This window comes from Trichosurus vulpecula, chromosome 1, assembly GCF_011100635.1.
Source record: "Trichosurus vulpecula isolate mTriVul1 chromosome 1, mTriVul1.pri, whole genome shotgun sequence".
NCBI classification, from domain to species: domain Eukaryota; kingdom Metazoa; phylum Chordata; class Mammalia; order Diprotodontia; family Phalangeridae; genus Trichosurus; species Trichosurus vulpecula.
The window spans coordinates 363765314-363782139 of record NC_050573.1 but is presented as its reverse complement, the minus strand read 5'-3'; the positions used below and the strand labels follow the sequence as shown (position 1 = coordinate 363782139).

At 38.7% G+C, this 16826-nt stretch overlaps 2 protein-coding genes across 5 annotated transcripts in view; one reads left to right on the top strand and one right to left on the bottom strand.

Moving 5' to 3' along the window:
* Positions 1-16130, bottom strand: part of LOC118846741 (protein hinderin-like) — an 86020-nt gene extending 69890 nt beyond the window's left edge. Inside the window, exons 1-3 of one of the 3 annotated variants that reach the window (XM_036755501.1) lie at positions 16047-16130; positions 12308-12343; positions 10057-10187 (exon numbers count right to left, since the gene is read on the bottom strand). In XM_036755501.1, coding sequence (XP_036611396.1) covers positions 10057-10187; positions 12308-12343; positions 16047-16104 — 225 coding nt within the window. In that variant the 5' untranslated portion in view covers positions 16105-16130. The remainder of the gene's footprint in view (positions 1-10056; positions 10188-12307; positions 12344-16046) is intronic. The other 2 variants (XM_036755488.1, XM_036755495.1) reach the window with 2 other exon arrangements.
* The window catches only part of TPGS2 (tubulin polyglutamylase complex subunit 2), a 58010-nt gene continuing 57267 nt past the window's right edge, over positions 16084-16826 (top strand). The window contains exon 1 of one of the 2 annotated variants that reach the window (XM_036755474.1): positions 16084-16598. In XM_036755474.1, coding sequence (XP_036611369.1) covers positions 16517-16598 — 82 coding nt within the window. In that variant the 5' untranslated portion in view covers positions 16084-16516. The remainder of the gene's footprint in view (positions 16599-16826) is intronic. The other variant, XM_036755478.1, reaches the window with a different exon arrangement.

Sequence of the window (16826 nt, the reverse complement as noted above, 5' to 3'; positions counted from 1 at the left end):
AGTCCCTATAGTTACTGCAAAAACACCTGAGCAAAGCTCTGAACTGAACCCTGGTATGAGAACTAAAAGCATAGGGAATTATACCATTGGTATGACTGAGGTTTTCTCATTCGTGCTAAAAAAGCCAAACTAACAAACTTAGAGTCAACTTATAGTGGGTAGCCTAAGACATACATAAACACCTAACAATGTGTGATGAGCCTGATATGAATCTATATGCCCTCAAGTCAGTGGCATTCATGATGAACTTTCCCAAGGCACAAAAAGGCCCTAGTTAGTATATCACAGAGTTTTCACTGGGATTGGGAACCTTCCCACAAAAGCCAGTATCTGAAAATGGCCCAGTTTCTCTTCAATTGCATGTATGTGTGAATTCATATTTGTATAGTGCAAATAAATGCTTATAATTTATATGTAAGGTGGATTTTAGTGTAAGTAAGGTGGATTTTAGTGTGTGTAAAGTAGATTTTTGTTATTATTTCTTAGAGTTCAGTTTCCCAGGATCCATGGCCATAACAATCTCAGTTTCCCAGGTTCATGGTTCAAAACATCTCCATCATGCTTGTACAGCATTATATAATGATGAATAATATACATATGTGTGCTGAAATTGTAAATATCCATTGTGACTGCACAGTGAGATATAGGGATGAGGTGATATAAACTTGTGAGGCTATTGCTGGCAAATGCCTTCTTTGTCTATTGCCCTATAAAGCAGGTGGGCACTGGTCAGTGAATGGGGAACCCTTTTGGGTTGAATGCACAAGCTGTGATGCTGTGTGTGCCTTGATCAGCCCCCATCAAGGCTGGGGGGAATCTGTGTTTGCCTCAACTGGCCCCCACTGAGGCTTGAGGAGACTTAGGGGAATGTACATGCTGTCTCAATTAACCCCATTGAGACATAGGGGTAGTTGCTCCCCCTTCTCTCTGGCCCCTAAGAGAAGGGTGATTAGAGAAATGTGTAGGAGCTGGTTGGTGCTTCATTACCAACACTAAAAGAGAAGACTAGACTAGACTAAAGTAAGATTATTAACCCCTTTGAAGCTCTTTCCTGTCTGACTAGATCAAGAGTGAACCTGTGCTAGCAGCCATCCTATGTGCTAGTGTTATCTGTCTTACATAATTTCAATAAGAAACCAGAAAAGTACATTTTTCCCCACTGGGTCTCTTCTAACTGTATTCTTCTAACTTAACAACAAACTTTTATTATCTTTAGCAGTTAATATGCTTTTAAAGAGCCCTTTAAAATAAATTATAACTTTCAATAAGCACTGATGAAATTATTCAATGATACCTATTTTAAAGCAATCAAAATAAAATTAAGTTATAATTGTTTTATATAAATAACTCATTTCCTAAAGCTCTGATCAAATTATACTGATTAAATCAAACAGGAGTGATGACAATTAATACTACATAAGAGTTGCATGTCTACTGAATGGTTAGCAGTACTATATTAGGCATTCTTAGAAAGAAATAATCAATGACATGATATTTGTGATTAAGAATCAGGAAGTACAACTAAAACTTGTGGGAAAATATATATTTTTGGTAGTTACATAGTCAGCATATAACAGGAGCAGGGCTGGAACCCAAGTCTTCCCAATTCCCAAGCTACAAAATGCAAGAGAATGAAAATTACTCCATTAAAAGAATACACAAGCAGTGGAGAGGATGATGGAGAAGGGTGGTGAAACAAACGAGTCATCTGTCCACTCTGATCCTTAACTATGACTTCCCTTGATCTTATCAAACTAAGCTAGGCAACTAGGACTAAAGCATAATGAATAAAAACATAAGTACTCCTGCCCTCACTCGGCAAGGTGCCCATCCCTCATACGTGCAGGACACGAAAAGAGAATGTGGCCTCTAAGCCAATATTCAAATACTACAAAAACAGGGGCAAGAGAAATGCATAACTCTCAATAGCTAACTATTAAAATGGCCTTAATAATAATGTAATTTTAGTAACATAATAATAATAAATAACATTTTATTATTCTAAAAAATTTCCCGCAAAAGCAGTCAAAGCACTTAAGAAACCTTTTGAAATCCATAGCCTCCTGATCATCTCACCTTGGGAAATGCAGAGGTGGTATTCTACTCTCCAGGCTACATTATGGCTCTTTTCACAGCCTTTTGATTTTACCTAAATTGAAAATAAGTCCTCTGGAAGCACTTTATGTTTCAGACTGCGGGTGAAATATGTTAAATTTTTTAAAGCTTTTTCAAGTAGATATTTGATATTCTATACACTGTACAAAGAATACACGTGAGGCGGTTCTCAATGTAATAAGCCCTAAAAGTTTCAGAATTTTAGAAGGTACTATTTACCTGAGTGGAAGCTAATGAATTTGGAGTACTGAACTAGTAGACCTGCTACCTAGCCAAATGCATTTTGCAGTAGAGTGCTAGACTCACAATTAAAAAGACTTGGGGTCAAATTCCTCCTTAGAAACTTACCAGCTACTTATATGGCCATAGGCAAGTCATTTATCCCTTTTGGAATACGGTTTCCTCATCTTTAACATGAGGGGGCTGGACTAGATAATTTCTAAGGTCCCTTTCCCTGCATGACTTCTTTTTTATCACAGTTGGATGCTTTCTTTCCTTAGTACTCTCAGGAAGAAGTGGTGCCCCGTTTCTACTAGGAGTCAGACCAACTCAGCAGAACAACTCAAAATATTGGCAATAACTAATGGAAGATAAGCATAAACTTTATTAATCTACTCAGAAGTCTCTAACCAGCACAGGCAATAGGAGATGGCCCCTTTAGCAAATTCCTGTCTAAGACTGTAGCTCAGAGGCTTTCTCCTCCTTTACATTTATTTAAAGCCCCCATAGTAATCCTAACACACAAAGTATTCAAATGCATTTGAGTTCAAATTTTATACTCCAAATTACCACATTCACACCACACTGCTGAAATCCTCTTCTCCCTAATGGTATAAACTGCTTGGGGACAGGCACCATTTCATTTTTGTCAGGGACTAGCACAATGCCTTATATTTATCTAATTGAATACATGTTTATGAGACTAAAAGATCTTTGAGGCCAGAAGTTGTATCTTATTTTATATTCATTAACCAGTAAATCATAGAATTTTGGAGGAAGAAGGAATCTCAGATATTATCTAATTCAATTCTCTTCAGTTACAGAGTAAACTGAGATCCACAAAGTACTTAAGTTACTTGCTCAAAGTCACACTATTAGTTAATTAAAGAAAAGAGAGTCGTTCTTAATCCAATGTTCTTTCTATCATACCAGTAGTTAATACATTATATAACATATACATGTATGCCAAATGATAAATGAATTTTTAAAAATACAAATACATCCACTGATTAAACCAAAATCAACCTTACCTAGTCCCTTCTACTCTTACACTTCCATTTATCTCCTTTAAGGAAATCCCTAGATTTCCAACAAACAACAGAAAGAAAAGCATGGTACCAAGCTCACTGGATTTGGAGTCAGATGATTCAAGTTTAAATCCTGACTCTGCCAACTACTACCTACATGACCCTGGGCAAGTCACTCAGTTTTTCTGAGATTTTTTTTATCCTCATGTATAAATGACCCTTTATAGCTGTAAGTCTGTGATTCTATAATTCTATTAATATTTCAAAACAATTTATTGGCTTTTTAAATATTTTCCCATCTTTTTTTTCCTTAATCCCATCTATCTGATATCAACTAAGTTGAGAAGAGGATTTTTAAGAACCTGGATGAGAATGGGTATGCTCAGACAATGTCTCCTCCAAAAACCCTAATAACCTGATCATTCAACTAAACAATTAATCCAGTCAAAAACTTGTCTGATAAAGATAATCAGTCAATTCATTCTAAATAATCAAACCATTTATATCCAGCCTCATATACATATATATATATAGTCAATTAATAAAGACATGGCTACAGTAACCAAGCAACAGAGAAGTATGTTTTGCTTACAAATGGACCAAAATAGACAAACTTAAACAAATGATTTTGTCCTCAACCCTCTATTCTCCAACTATTGTAGTATTTATCACAAGACTTTTATCTTAGAAAAATTACAGCAATCTTGACCCTTTTTTTAGTATTCTTGGAACAATTTGTTCTGCTGATACCTGCCCTAGATTACTAAAGTTTTCGTTTCAGTTTAGGAACTTTTGCTCAACCAGTTTTGTTTTCATATTTTCAGATGTTAAAAAAGCACTGTCATTTTCTCTAGAATGTTAATAATTCAAAGTTAAAATCTGAAGTAATTAATCAGATTCTGAACTTCTCTATACTAACTTTCTTATATTAATATCACCTCCATCTTGGTTGCATTAAAAGCAAGGAGGAAATAAGGAAAATGAATGCTCATCTCAGGATAGACTGTGGGATGACTACAGTTTTCCTCAAGTACTTAGAACAGAAAAGTGTTCTGTGTTCAAAACTGTCCACATCCAGTTAAGTGGATATCATTTCAACTTCTCATAGCAGGCTGCCAACAGTAATCCAAAACCAAAGACATCCTAATATCAAAATAAAGCATAACTATAACACATAAAGAAAGTCAGAGCAAGGTTGTAGAGTTTAAAGAACACTAAAATCAGTCAGAAGACCAGAGTTTTGTTATCAATTCTGCCACTGACTTGGAGTTGCTTGACCAGACAAGTCACTTCACTGCACAATATCTCAGGTTCCTTCTCTATCCAATAAGGGGGATGATACCTGCCCTAAAAGCATTATCTAAAAATTAGACCTTTTTATTGTTCTGAACGATTTTATATAATACAATATGTCATTTTGACCACTTCTAGCCAGCCCCATCAAGTCACCTCTTTGAGCCTCGGTTTCTTCAGCTGCAAAATAAGGGTACTGAACAAGGCACAGGAGCTCCCTCAGCTCTAACATTCTATGACACTGGGGTTCTAGGGTTCCATCGCTCAGGGCTTTCACTGCAAACAAAGCCTGGGCCTGGCTGTTGTTGGTAACAGGCCTTCTCTACCTGAAAGGAAGAGGATTTGTATAAAAAGCAGGGAAAGACAATTAATAAAAACTGGACCTTAAATAAAATGAAATATTAAATAAGCTAATGAGGCCACCCACAGTTTTGATGGGTAGCTTCTAGATTTGAGCAACTATAGCATTTCCTGACAATTTTTAAACCCAATAGACACTGACAGCCTCTACTATAGTCCTTCTCTACCATGTCACCATATTATGAAGGTAACCAGTTAACAGCAAGTTTTCAAACCTGCAGAAATAAGCTAGAAAACTTCAAATTTGGGCCCCACGGTGGAATGTAGGTGAAGTACAGAGAAGCTTATCTGTAAGGGTTTGGCCATCAGTCAATTTTTTCATCCATAAGAACTCATAAAGAGGCATGCTTGTATACAGGGATGGGAAATGCATTAGTGAGAAGAACATTGCACATAGACCAAGGCACAGCGCTTTTGACTACTGAAGAAGTATAGTAGGGGAGTGATTTAAAGTATACACACACACATATATGCATACATATGTATATACATATATATATATATATATATATATATATATGTATATATATATGTAAATGAGACTTTCAGAGAATACTACCAGCAGGGAGAGAGAGAGAGAGAGAGAGAGAGAGAGAGAGAGAGAGAGAGCAAATCAAAAGAAGCTTTTCTTCTTTCCCGAGCTAGAGAAAAGTATATTCCCAGAACTGTAAAGTAGTAAAATCCTGGGACAAGGGTCCAGTCTAGCCAAGAAAAGATAAGACTGGTTCTCAAATTTAAGAGCAATTTTGGAAAAAAATACTAAACAATTTTAACATGTATTACAATAAATGTTCAGCAGTAGCCTAAACACTACCCAGTAAGACTAATATTTAAAATAAAAAAAAATATACAAGAACTACCTTAGATTTTGTGATAAATCAAACCTGACCTAATGATAAGGAATTAGAAATGTCATGTATTTTGTTTTATACTCAATATCAGCAGTTTAGCCCAATATTAGACAATATAATCACCATCATAAGTATCTAATGAGTACCTGTTTATAAGGCTCTGTGCTAGAGATGGTATATATGAAGAAGCAAAACATATGTCCCAGACTTTGAGAAACTACAGATATAATGAAAAATATTAAATAATAGTGAAAGTAGCATAAGACAAGCACCATTTCTACAGCTCAAGTAGTTCAAGATTACAGTGTAGGGATAAAGAAAATTCCCTACAAATTCAAAAACAAATTTATGTTTTCTCCAAAACCTACTTTTTCTAATTTTACTGTTTCTTTCGATGGCACCACCATTCACCCAATGGCCAATGCTAAAAATATTAGTGTTGACTCCTTCCCTCTCCTAATTTTATCATCAATAAATTAAATGACTTCTAAAGGTCTCTGTCTTCTCAGATGCGAATCAATTGTTGAATCTTCCCAATTCTACCTAAAAAGTCTCTCTCCAGAGTCTCCTTTCTATTCCTCTGCTACAAAGCTACTCAACTGATTAAGCAAATGTTTATTAAGCACTTACTATGTGCTAGGCACTGAGAATACAAGTACAAAGAATCAAACAAACCATAATCATAAGCTTACATTCTATGGGGGGAAACAAAAAGTACATTTAAAAAAATAAATACATTCATCTATTGTATATACAATATACATATGTATGTTTGTACATGCACATATACATATATACCCATATAGAGTAGAAAGTAAATACATATAAATATAGACAAAGCACTTTGGGAGAGAGGAAAATAGCAGCTGGGGGGAGAAGGAAAGACAATGTAGAAGACAGTGAATGAGATTTATCTTAAAGGAAAGGTGGGTCTCTCTAAAGTAGATGTTCATTCCAGGCATGGGGGACATCCAGGAAATGGAGTTGTGTGTGAAGAATAGGGAGAAGGTAGGTTTAGATATCAAAGAATAGAGGAGGGGGAGTACCATTTAAGTTGGGAAAATGAGTTGGAGCCTAGTTGAATAAGTCTTTAAAAGCTAAACAGAGAAACCTGTACTTTATCCTAAAGGCAACAGAGAGTTGTAAAGTAACAGGGCCAGATTCACTTTGGCAGCTGCATAGAGGATATACTGAACTAGATCTACCTATCCAGGCCCAGCCTCTCCCCTGGCCTTCACTTCCACTTCACAAATCACTTTTTTTGTGTTTCATACTGGATGTCCTAAAGACATCCTAAAGTAAACATGTCCGAAAGTGGACTTCTTTTCTTTCCTTGTTCCTTCCCAACTTGCCCATTTCCATTCATCAGGGTTCATAACTTTGATATCATCCCCAAAGATTCCCAGAGTGAGTGACACCGCCCCCTGGGGGCACTGGAACAATGGGGGGGGGGGGCAGTAGTAGCCGCGGGTGCAATTGAGGGGCATTGAATAAAAATAAGGGGGCAGTGGAAGCATAAGGAAAAAAGAAAAGAAAATATTGAAAAACCATTCATACACGTTTCATCTGTTGTGTAACAGAATTAAAGTTGTAGTGATTATATTATTTTCCAAATAAACACACAAAATGGAAGCTATAAACAAGTGTTCAAGTCAGTCAACTAACTTAACAAGCAAGTGTTGGCAGGTGAGCATGTCAAGCACTATTGAGAAATCCAGCATGCATTGGCAGGAATGTTTGTGTAATGACTTGTTTACAATAAGATACTATACAGTCACATAACACAATATTGTGTCATCAAACTTTCAATGCAGAAAAAAAATCCAGAAATTTACAATAAATTATTAAATTTAAGATGTCATTTTTAAAAATATATATTTTTGAAATAATGCAAACTTCAAAAAAAAACCACCAAAGGGTTAAAAAAAAAGGTAGATTTCCAGGGGACTGCTGAGCAATTTTTTTAAAGGGGTGGTAGACCAAATAAATTTGAGAACCTCTGTCCTAGACTCTTCACTCTCCCTTTACCTCATATATTAAATAAATTACCAAACTTCTTGCTTCTGATTCCTTCTTTCTACTCACACAGGTCCTACTCTAGTTCAGGCTCTTACAGTCTTGCAACAGACTCCTAGCTGGTCTCCCTGCCTCTAGTTCAATCTTCTAGTCAACAGAGTCAAAAACAGATAGTTTCAGAAAGACTGGACTGCAGGAAAGACTATCAGATTTGTCAATTAAGAGAGGACTGGCAACTTAGAAAAGAACAGTTTCAGGTGGTTGATGAAGTCATTAGCCAGACTGCAAGGAGTTGAGTGAGAGAAGAAGAAGTAGAGACAACCAGCACAGATAGCTTTTTCAAAGAATTTGGCTGAGAAAGAGAAGAGAGACAGGGGATGAGAGCCTGAAGAGAGTAAGATCTAGTAAAGGATGGGGAAGAATTAAATGTACATGTTGAGAGGCTGACATTGACAAAATTAGAGGGCACCTCTTCCTCAGAGCCAGAGAAAAAGGAGAAAAGAGTAGGAGATTATGTTAAAATGTTTTAATGTAAAAAGAATGTGAGAGCTCTCGATGAATGACCTCAATTTTTTTCAGTAAAGTAAAATGCAAGGTTCTCAACTGAAAGAAAACAAGAGAGGGAGGTATGGTGCAGGAATCAATCAGGGAAGAAAAAGTTTAGAATAACTCTTTTGAGGTGTGAAATAGTGAATCAATCACAGAGTAAAAAAAGGACTAACTCAAGTTCCTCATATGTAAAATGTGGATAGGGACTAAACTTGTGATTTTATCAAAAGAGAACTCCCAGGTAAGGAAATTCTTTCCTGTCAGAGCAAGTCAGAATCTTCTCTGCAACTGACTGCCTTAGAGCAGGAATCTTGGCAAAAATACTGGAGTGGCTTGCCATTTTCTTTTCAAGCTCATTTTACAGATAAGGAAACTGAGACAAAGTTAAATGACTTGCCCAGGGACACACAGCTAGAAGTATCTGAGGTTAGATTTGAATTCAGGAGGATGAGTCTTCCTGACCTGACTCCAGGCTAGGCACTCTATCCCACTGTGCCACCTAGCTGCCCATAAAGACTTATCTATTAAATTTCATTATGATCTCAGCTGGTTGAAGGAATTCCTACACCAATGAAATTACACATCCTTGACACACTGACACTGAAACTGAATGTCACAGACCTACCCCCTACCTCCCAACCAGGTAGAAGAACGGCTGATAAAAGAATGACATAGTAGAGAGAAAGTACACTGGGTTTTAGAATCAGAAGATCTGGATTTTAGTCTCAGATCTTTTACTATCTGTGTGACCTTGGTCAAATAAATGTAACCTCCCAGGGCTTTGGTTTCATCATTTGTAAAATAAACAACTACAAAGACAGGGAGAAGAGTGGGGCAAGGGGTGGTTGGACTAGAACCTGTCTAAGGCCCATTAGAGCTTCAAATCCAATGATCCTATAAATTCACCTTAATACAGTCTAGTCTTTTTTTGGTTTATATGTAATTTTTAACAAAATTTGTTACTTGTTAATGGGCAGATCTTTAGCTTAGGTATGTTATAAAGGAAAAATAAGATTGAAAACTCAGTTTGAACTGTTTTTTTCTGCAGAGATTTTAATGCACACAAATGAAACCTTAAGGTGTTGCATATGTTATAACTTAGCCCAAAGTAATCTCAGAGCTCTTCAACAAATATAAGCACACAGCAAGGTGTGAACCCAGTTCTTCCTGATTCCTGGATCAGCACTCTATCCACTATCCCATGCTGTCTTTACAACATACAGCAAACAAGAGATTAAGAGTCTCCTAAGCCTAGACTTCAAATCTCACAGGGCAGCAATGATGATTGATAGTCCTACACAATACAAGTCTTACATAAACTACTAATACCCACATCCCCCAAATCTAGGACAATATATATCCAAAAACAAAATGGATTTCGAAGGAGGGCTTGCAAATGTTTTTCTGTATACCTTAAAGAACACAAGCAGAAAATTTCTATTTGAGTATGAAGAGGAACCTGATATGACAAAGTGCCATTCCCTACGGCCTGTCATCCACCCAAACAAGGCAGCTTCTTTGAACTCTCATGGGTTCATTTAGCCACATGATTCCAGTCTCTGGGCAGTCTTACATACCTTTTTCCACACCTAAAATGCTAAATAAAAACAAGAAATTCTACTAACCTCTTTAGGTGCCGAGTCTCCTGCACCTTTGGAAGGATCCATCGTGACAGAAGCATCAGTTGCCTTGGAAGCCTTTAGTTTAACACCAGCTTTGGAAATTTTTGATTTGTGTTTTGCTCTATTATTTCCTGCTGCAGAAATTCAAACACAATTTCAGAAGATAGTATTCTCTAGTACTAAGATTCCCATCCTAAGAACATTTTCCTAAATGTCTTCTATCTGATGTGAACTAAAATGAGAAGCAACTAACCACTAACATCAAATTTTGTTAATGCCCTAAAAATCCTTAAGATATTTGAGCCTGTATTTCAAATCAACAAAGCTTCTATTAGAACAGTTATCAATTAAATGAAAAGGATTAAATTATAAGAGCATTGACTTAAGAGTTAGAAGATGATGAAACTGAGTCCAAGGGAAGTTAAATGACTAACCTAAAGTAATGCAAATAGTAAGTGAGACAGGATTTGAACCTAGGTCCTGTGATTCTGAAGTCAGTACCAGGTAACCTAGCAAATATATCCTTTAATGTATTTTTTTAAATAAAAAAATATTGCCATGATTCAACTTAATTCAAGTAACTCACATTCCGACATGGATAGCATCTATGGATTGTTTCTATTATTTACATTAGTAGGAAACAACCTCCCCTCACCACCCCCCAACTGATAACTAATAAGCTGTAAGGGTACTTTACCTTTTTAAGGAGGAAGAAATTTTCCTTAAGAGATTTTACATTTTCCCCCAAACCCTCCCCTCTTCCTAACTTCTCCATTACTGTCTACCTAGGGGTCATTCTCAACTCCTCATTTTCACTCTGCCCCCCATATCCAATTAGAAGTAAAATCTTGTCATTTTCACCTTTGTAACATCCCTTGTATCTGCCCCCTTCTCTCCTCTGACATAGTCACTACCCTAGTGGAGGATCTCCTCACTTCCAACCTGGACTATTGCAACAGCCTGCAAGTTGGTCTTCCTGCCTCAATTATCTACCCACTCCAATCCATTCTCCACTCAGCTTCCTAAAATGCAGACCTAACCACATCATCCCACTATTTGACAAACTCCAATGATTCTCAATTATTTCTAGGATCAAATACAAAATCCTCTGTTTGGCTTTCAAAATCCTTCCTACCTTTCCAATCTTCTTACACCTTATTCTGCCTTCCATCTACTCTATAATCCAGTGACACTGGCCTCCTTGCTGTTCCTCACACATAAAAATAGGAAGGTGGCATTGTGGATAGAGTGCTGGGCCTAGAGTTTGGAAGACTTGAGCCCAAATCCAGCCTCAGACACTTACTAGCTATGTGACAGTGGGCAAGTCATTTAACCTGCCTACCTCAGTTTCCTCAACTGTGAAATGAAAATTCTAACAGTATTTACTTCATAGGGTTGTTATAGAATCAAATGAGATAATATTTGTAAAGCACTTGGCATAGTGCCAAGCTCATAATAACCATTATTTAAATGCTTATTTCCTTCCCTACCCCTACTATTTTCCCAACTCCGGACAGTTTCACTGGCTGTCCCCCATGACTGGAATTTCCTCCCTCCTTGTCTCTGCCTCATGGCTTCACTAACTTTCAACTCTCTTCGAATCCTGCTTCTGTAAGAGTCTTTAATAGTTCTCCTTAATATTAGCACTTTCCCTATGAGAACACTCCAAATTTATCCTGTATATATCTTGTTTGTATATAGTTGTTTACATATTATCTCCCCATTAGAGTGTGAACTCCTTGAGAAGAGAGATTATTTTTTTTGTCTGGCCAGCACTTAGCATAGTGTATGTCCCATAGAGTAAACACTTAATAAATGCTAGCTGACTAGATATATTTCTAAACAGATCAATCAACAAAAGAGAAAGAGAAACTGCTCATGAAAATAAAAAGAACAACTAATCCCAGAGCAGCTGCTCAAAAGAAGCAAAGTTTAGGTTTTGATGCTCTGCTTTGGTCAAGTCAACTGGACTCCAAGAGACCTTTCCTGAATTATTAAATTGTTAGTGCCTCCTTATCCCCAATCACTATAGAGTTTCTATCTATCTTATATAAACTAACATGAAATCATATTGTACACCCCCAATAAAATGTAAGCTCCATTAGGGTAGGGACTACAGGACAAAACATACTGTGGTAGCTCAATCAATACTTACTAGTTAATTTAACTGTAGCTGAAAAAAAGTTCTCTTTTCTCCCCAAATAAGCTCCACCCCATCCCCCAGCTCTATTGTATTCATATAAAGAAATCATACCTGAAATATGTAGCACAGCATGTTCCTCATCAGAAACTGAACATGAGAACATTAAGGGGAAAAATAAATAAATAATCCGAATACTGCTCTTGCCCGGTGTTTCTGACATAATTTACAATTTCCTTTAACCTTGAAATGTATGAGCTTTTCAGAGGACTAGAAAATAAGCTATTCAGAAAAGTGAATTGAGTACTTTAGTAAAACTGAGATTTCTAAGAAAATGAATCTTTCTTTGTATACACATAGCTGTCATCTAAATTGCTTTGTAAAACTGCTTTGAAGGCTGTCTGGCATATCACTACATCTCTAATCTCAACTTCTTGTATTACTATCACTGAAAATTTATGATAAAAGTTACACTATGAAATCTATTTTTAGGCTTTCCTCTGGTGTTTCAATTAAAGAGGTCACTTTCCATTTCTGAATAAGGAGTTAAGCAAGTGCTACATGTTTTGTCTTTTTCGTGTTTAGGAACACTTGGCAAGTTATTTTAGACAAAAAATAAAAAACACCAGATAATTTCAAAATGGTCTTAAGCTGTGAAGTACAGTGTTGGAGAGCAAGTAAATAATGCAGAAACAGGCAATGCCTATCCTACTACATGAAACACGTCAAGAAGTTCTGCTATTTTTAGAACCCAAAGGAATTTAGGGGCAAAAAATTTTTGAATTTCAGAAAAAGAAATTCAGGAAGGCCAAAATTACAATAGTGCTACAGAAAAAGAAACAACATAATATAACTTACAGAAATCATCTGTGACTAGCGACAAGTGACTAGAAATTCTTCCCATATTATCCAAAACTAAACAGCCTTATTACATTGCACTATCTTCCTGACTCCAGTGGGATCAGCATTTTATCTATTGCACCAACTAGACTGCCCTCCTTTCCTTTTCACCTGTTAAATTATCTTTCCCTTCCCTTTAAAGTTCTACTCAAGCATCATCTCCTCTAAGTCTCTAGAAAAACTTCTCTAATAACCACCATCTTTCAGTTAATTATTTTACTCCAAGACTTTGCTATCACTATGTGACTCTCTAAATATATAAAATGTAACATTGTTTCTTATAGTTACCCATGCTAACATCTTTGCTACCTACTACACTATAAACTATGAGAGGACAAGGAACTAGATCTGATTTACACTTTGAGGCTATGCAACAATTACCAGATGATAAAGCCACTAACTGTAGATGCTTAACAACTGTTCTGTTTTGGAAGTACAACAAACCAAAAATGGGAATTTTTCTGGAGAGTAAGTACAGTTCTACCCAAAATCTAAAGATTATGGCACAGAGCTCCTCTCAATGTAACAGCCCAAGGGATTCCACTTCCATCCAGTACAGTCTAGAATTTCTTTCCTTTAATAACAATTCATGTAAATGTTCAGCAGACTAATGAGCATGCACATATTTCCAGAGCTAAGAACATAAATCTAGAGTGGAAAGAAATCTCAATAAGCTACCTGTCATTTTACAGGTGAGGAAACTAAGGTCCAAGGAAGTTAAATGACTAGTCCATGGTCACACTGGTATTAAATATTAGAAGGGATAAAAACCCAGGTCCTCTGGTACCCGAGTCATTGTTCTTACTAGTGTACCATGCTGCTTCCTTAATACACAGTCATTCACATATGCTCCTGTTGTGTCATCTAATTTAAATTTTTTTAAATAGCAAGGCAAAATCAATTTCTAAGTTTTGACCAAGCTCTTTAAATTTGATACTTAATATGCCTGATAAAAACAAAGCAAGTACTTTTTTTTTTTAGTAATCAACTGCTAACATCTCTGCCCTTACTATGAACTACCATGGAGTAAGAAAGCATTTCACTGCCCTTGGGTTCATTTTTAGTCAGAAGCCTGACTCCTAAGATGACATCATGTCATATCTCACATTGCTGACACATTAGGAATGTAAGGCTCTTGTGCAACACACCACAGTTAAATTATATTTTGTAACAAGGTAAAAAAAAAAAAGCTGATAGTCACAGAAGGCCAAAAGTATAAAAAATGATGCTGTCTGAAGTTAGGGAAACTTCAATTCAAATTTTTTAAACTGGGTTAATGGAAGTATTAAAAGTGTCCATTGTGAAAAACCAAAAACAAAAAACCTTCCAAAGGACTTAAATGGGAAGAACAGAATTTTGGTATCTCACTAGAAAAGGTTTTTTGTTTTATTTTTTGTGTTTCTTTTCAAAGTTCAATCATGAAAACTCTGGATGGTTGATAAGCCATGATAAGCTGTTCTTGTGATAACCAATGATATACCAAGCAAATGCACAACCAAATGATCTATAAAAGTAATCACCATGGCCTATCTTGAGGTGATTTGTGGCCACTTATTTTTCTAAGCTGAATCAAACTGCTTTCTTTTACCTGCATGTTTCTAAAGGACGACACCACCACTACTTCTATTCCAGCTCTTCACCACCAAAAGAGAAATCAGCACTTTACATTAAAGTTGAGAAAAGAATTAGATACATTACTCTATATGGTTAGACTATATTTAGGGCACCATGCTTACAAGAACAAGGTTAGGTTCAGACCTTGTACCTGCCATTTAACCAGCACTTAACCATAAGGAGAGGTTCCAGGAAAACTAGCTGAGAATATGGCTTGGTTAGCATAAATCCAGAGTGGTCCAATGCCCACGTCCAAAATGCTCTACAACTTTTCTGGAAGCATAGTGTAGGGTAGAGTTCCTTAATTTGAGATCCATAAACTTATTTGGGTTTTTTGTTGTTTTGTTTATATGTGTATATACACGAACATAACTATAATCATGTATGTAATATATTACATTATATCATTATGCATATTACAAATATGACATTTGTAATACACAGATTAATATAATTAACTTTCTTTGTATTTTGTGTATCTTATTTTGCACATTTAAAAATATTCTGTGAAGGGCTTCACCAGTCTGACAAAGGGTCCATGGGACTCAATGAAAGTGAAGAACTCCTGCTCTGGGGTCACTACTATCACTATCCAGACCACAGCACATCCACACCATACACAGCCTAAACTGAAGGGTCATCAGTCGCAGCCAAAGCCCCGCCCCCTCCCCATGATCAGCAGCGCAGCATTCTCACTCCGCACCAGCACCCACCAAACCTGGCACTTCCCCGATCCCAGGTCACTCTAGAAGCAGAGCAGGGCACCCACGCCTGGGCCCATTACGGGTCTCCCCGCCCCCAGACTCACGAGACAACCTTCCCGGGCCACTCAGTGTCTTCCTCACTGAACTTCCCCAAAATCCAACCCCGGCACCCTACTTTTCCTGCTCCTCCTAACGAGATCACGCCCATACCTCAGGGATCATCGCCAGTCCTGGGGCACAGGAACCCCCCACACACACACCCCCTACACACACACCTCGGTCTGATAGCTACCAGGCTACCCCTGTAATGCTTAAATGCGGGATGAGAGGGGACGTGGGGGGGGGGTCACACCCCCCGCCCAGTTATGCCACCCACGGGCTCCAGAAAGGAAGAAAGCCCTGACGGGAGGACAGGGAGCAGGAGAGTCCAAATCGGGGCCCCGAGCCCGGAGTTGCTGCCGCCTCGTCCGCGGGCTGGGAACGGGCTGCTCGCTCACCTGCCCTACCCTGAGGGAGACCTCCAGGAACTGGGAGGGGGACATCGTACAGCTGCCCCGGCCTTCCACCCAGACGCCTCATTTCCCTCCCGACCTAGCGTGCGCACTAGCGCCCCCTGCCCGCCGGGCAAAGGATACGGTCCCGGCTCCAGTACGCCGCGACCCCCGAGCCGGTGACAGCCGTCACATCCGCCATCTTGAAACAACCGCCACTCCCGGGGTCTCCCCTCAGCGGCACCGCCCCGGCCGCCAGAATCGTGCCCCCATTGGCTCTGCTATGTTTGCGGCCCGCCCCCACCCCGGCCTGTCAGGGCCCACGAGTAGGGGAGGGAATAAGGAAAGGCGGAAGAGAGGTGGTGTCTGGGAGTTGTGGTTTGATAACCCCTCCCCGGCTTTTCTGCCTCCGATTGAATCGAAACGGAGAACGAGCGCCGGGTCCAAAGAGAGGAAGAGAGAACTGCGATTCCCGGCATGCCAGCACACATCGCCTGTTGCAGTCGAGTGGAGGGGGCGGAGTTGTGGAATTCCTCCTTCCTCCTTGCCCCGCCCCCCCTTTGATTCGCCCTGACCTTTGACCCTTAGGCTCGCACGGACTGGGGAAACGAGCAATGGAGGACCGATCGTTGCAGTGCTTGGGTGGCAACAAACCGCACTTGGAGAAACTAACTCTGGGGGTCGCCCGTATCCTGGGTCAGGGAGCGAGGACGAGGGAGAGGCGGCAGAGGGATGGTGTGGGAGGGGAGGTGTCCGGCAAGAGAGGAAAAGCTTGCAGAGGCGCTGTATGGGGCGGAGGTGGGGTGCGGGCCGAAGGGCAAGGAATCATCCCAGGAAAAGGGGAGGAGGCTGGAAAGAGGGGGTGTTGAAGGCGGGGGGTCCCCATGGGTAGAGCCCTTTAAGGTTTACAAAGAGCTGGTAGGT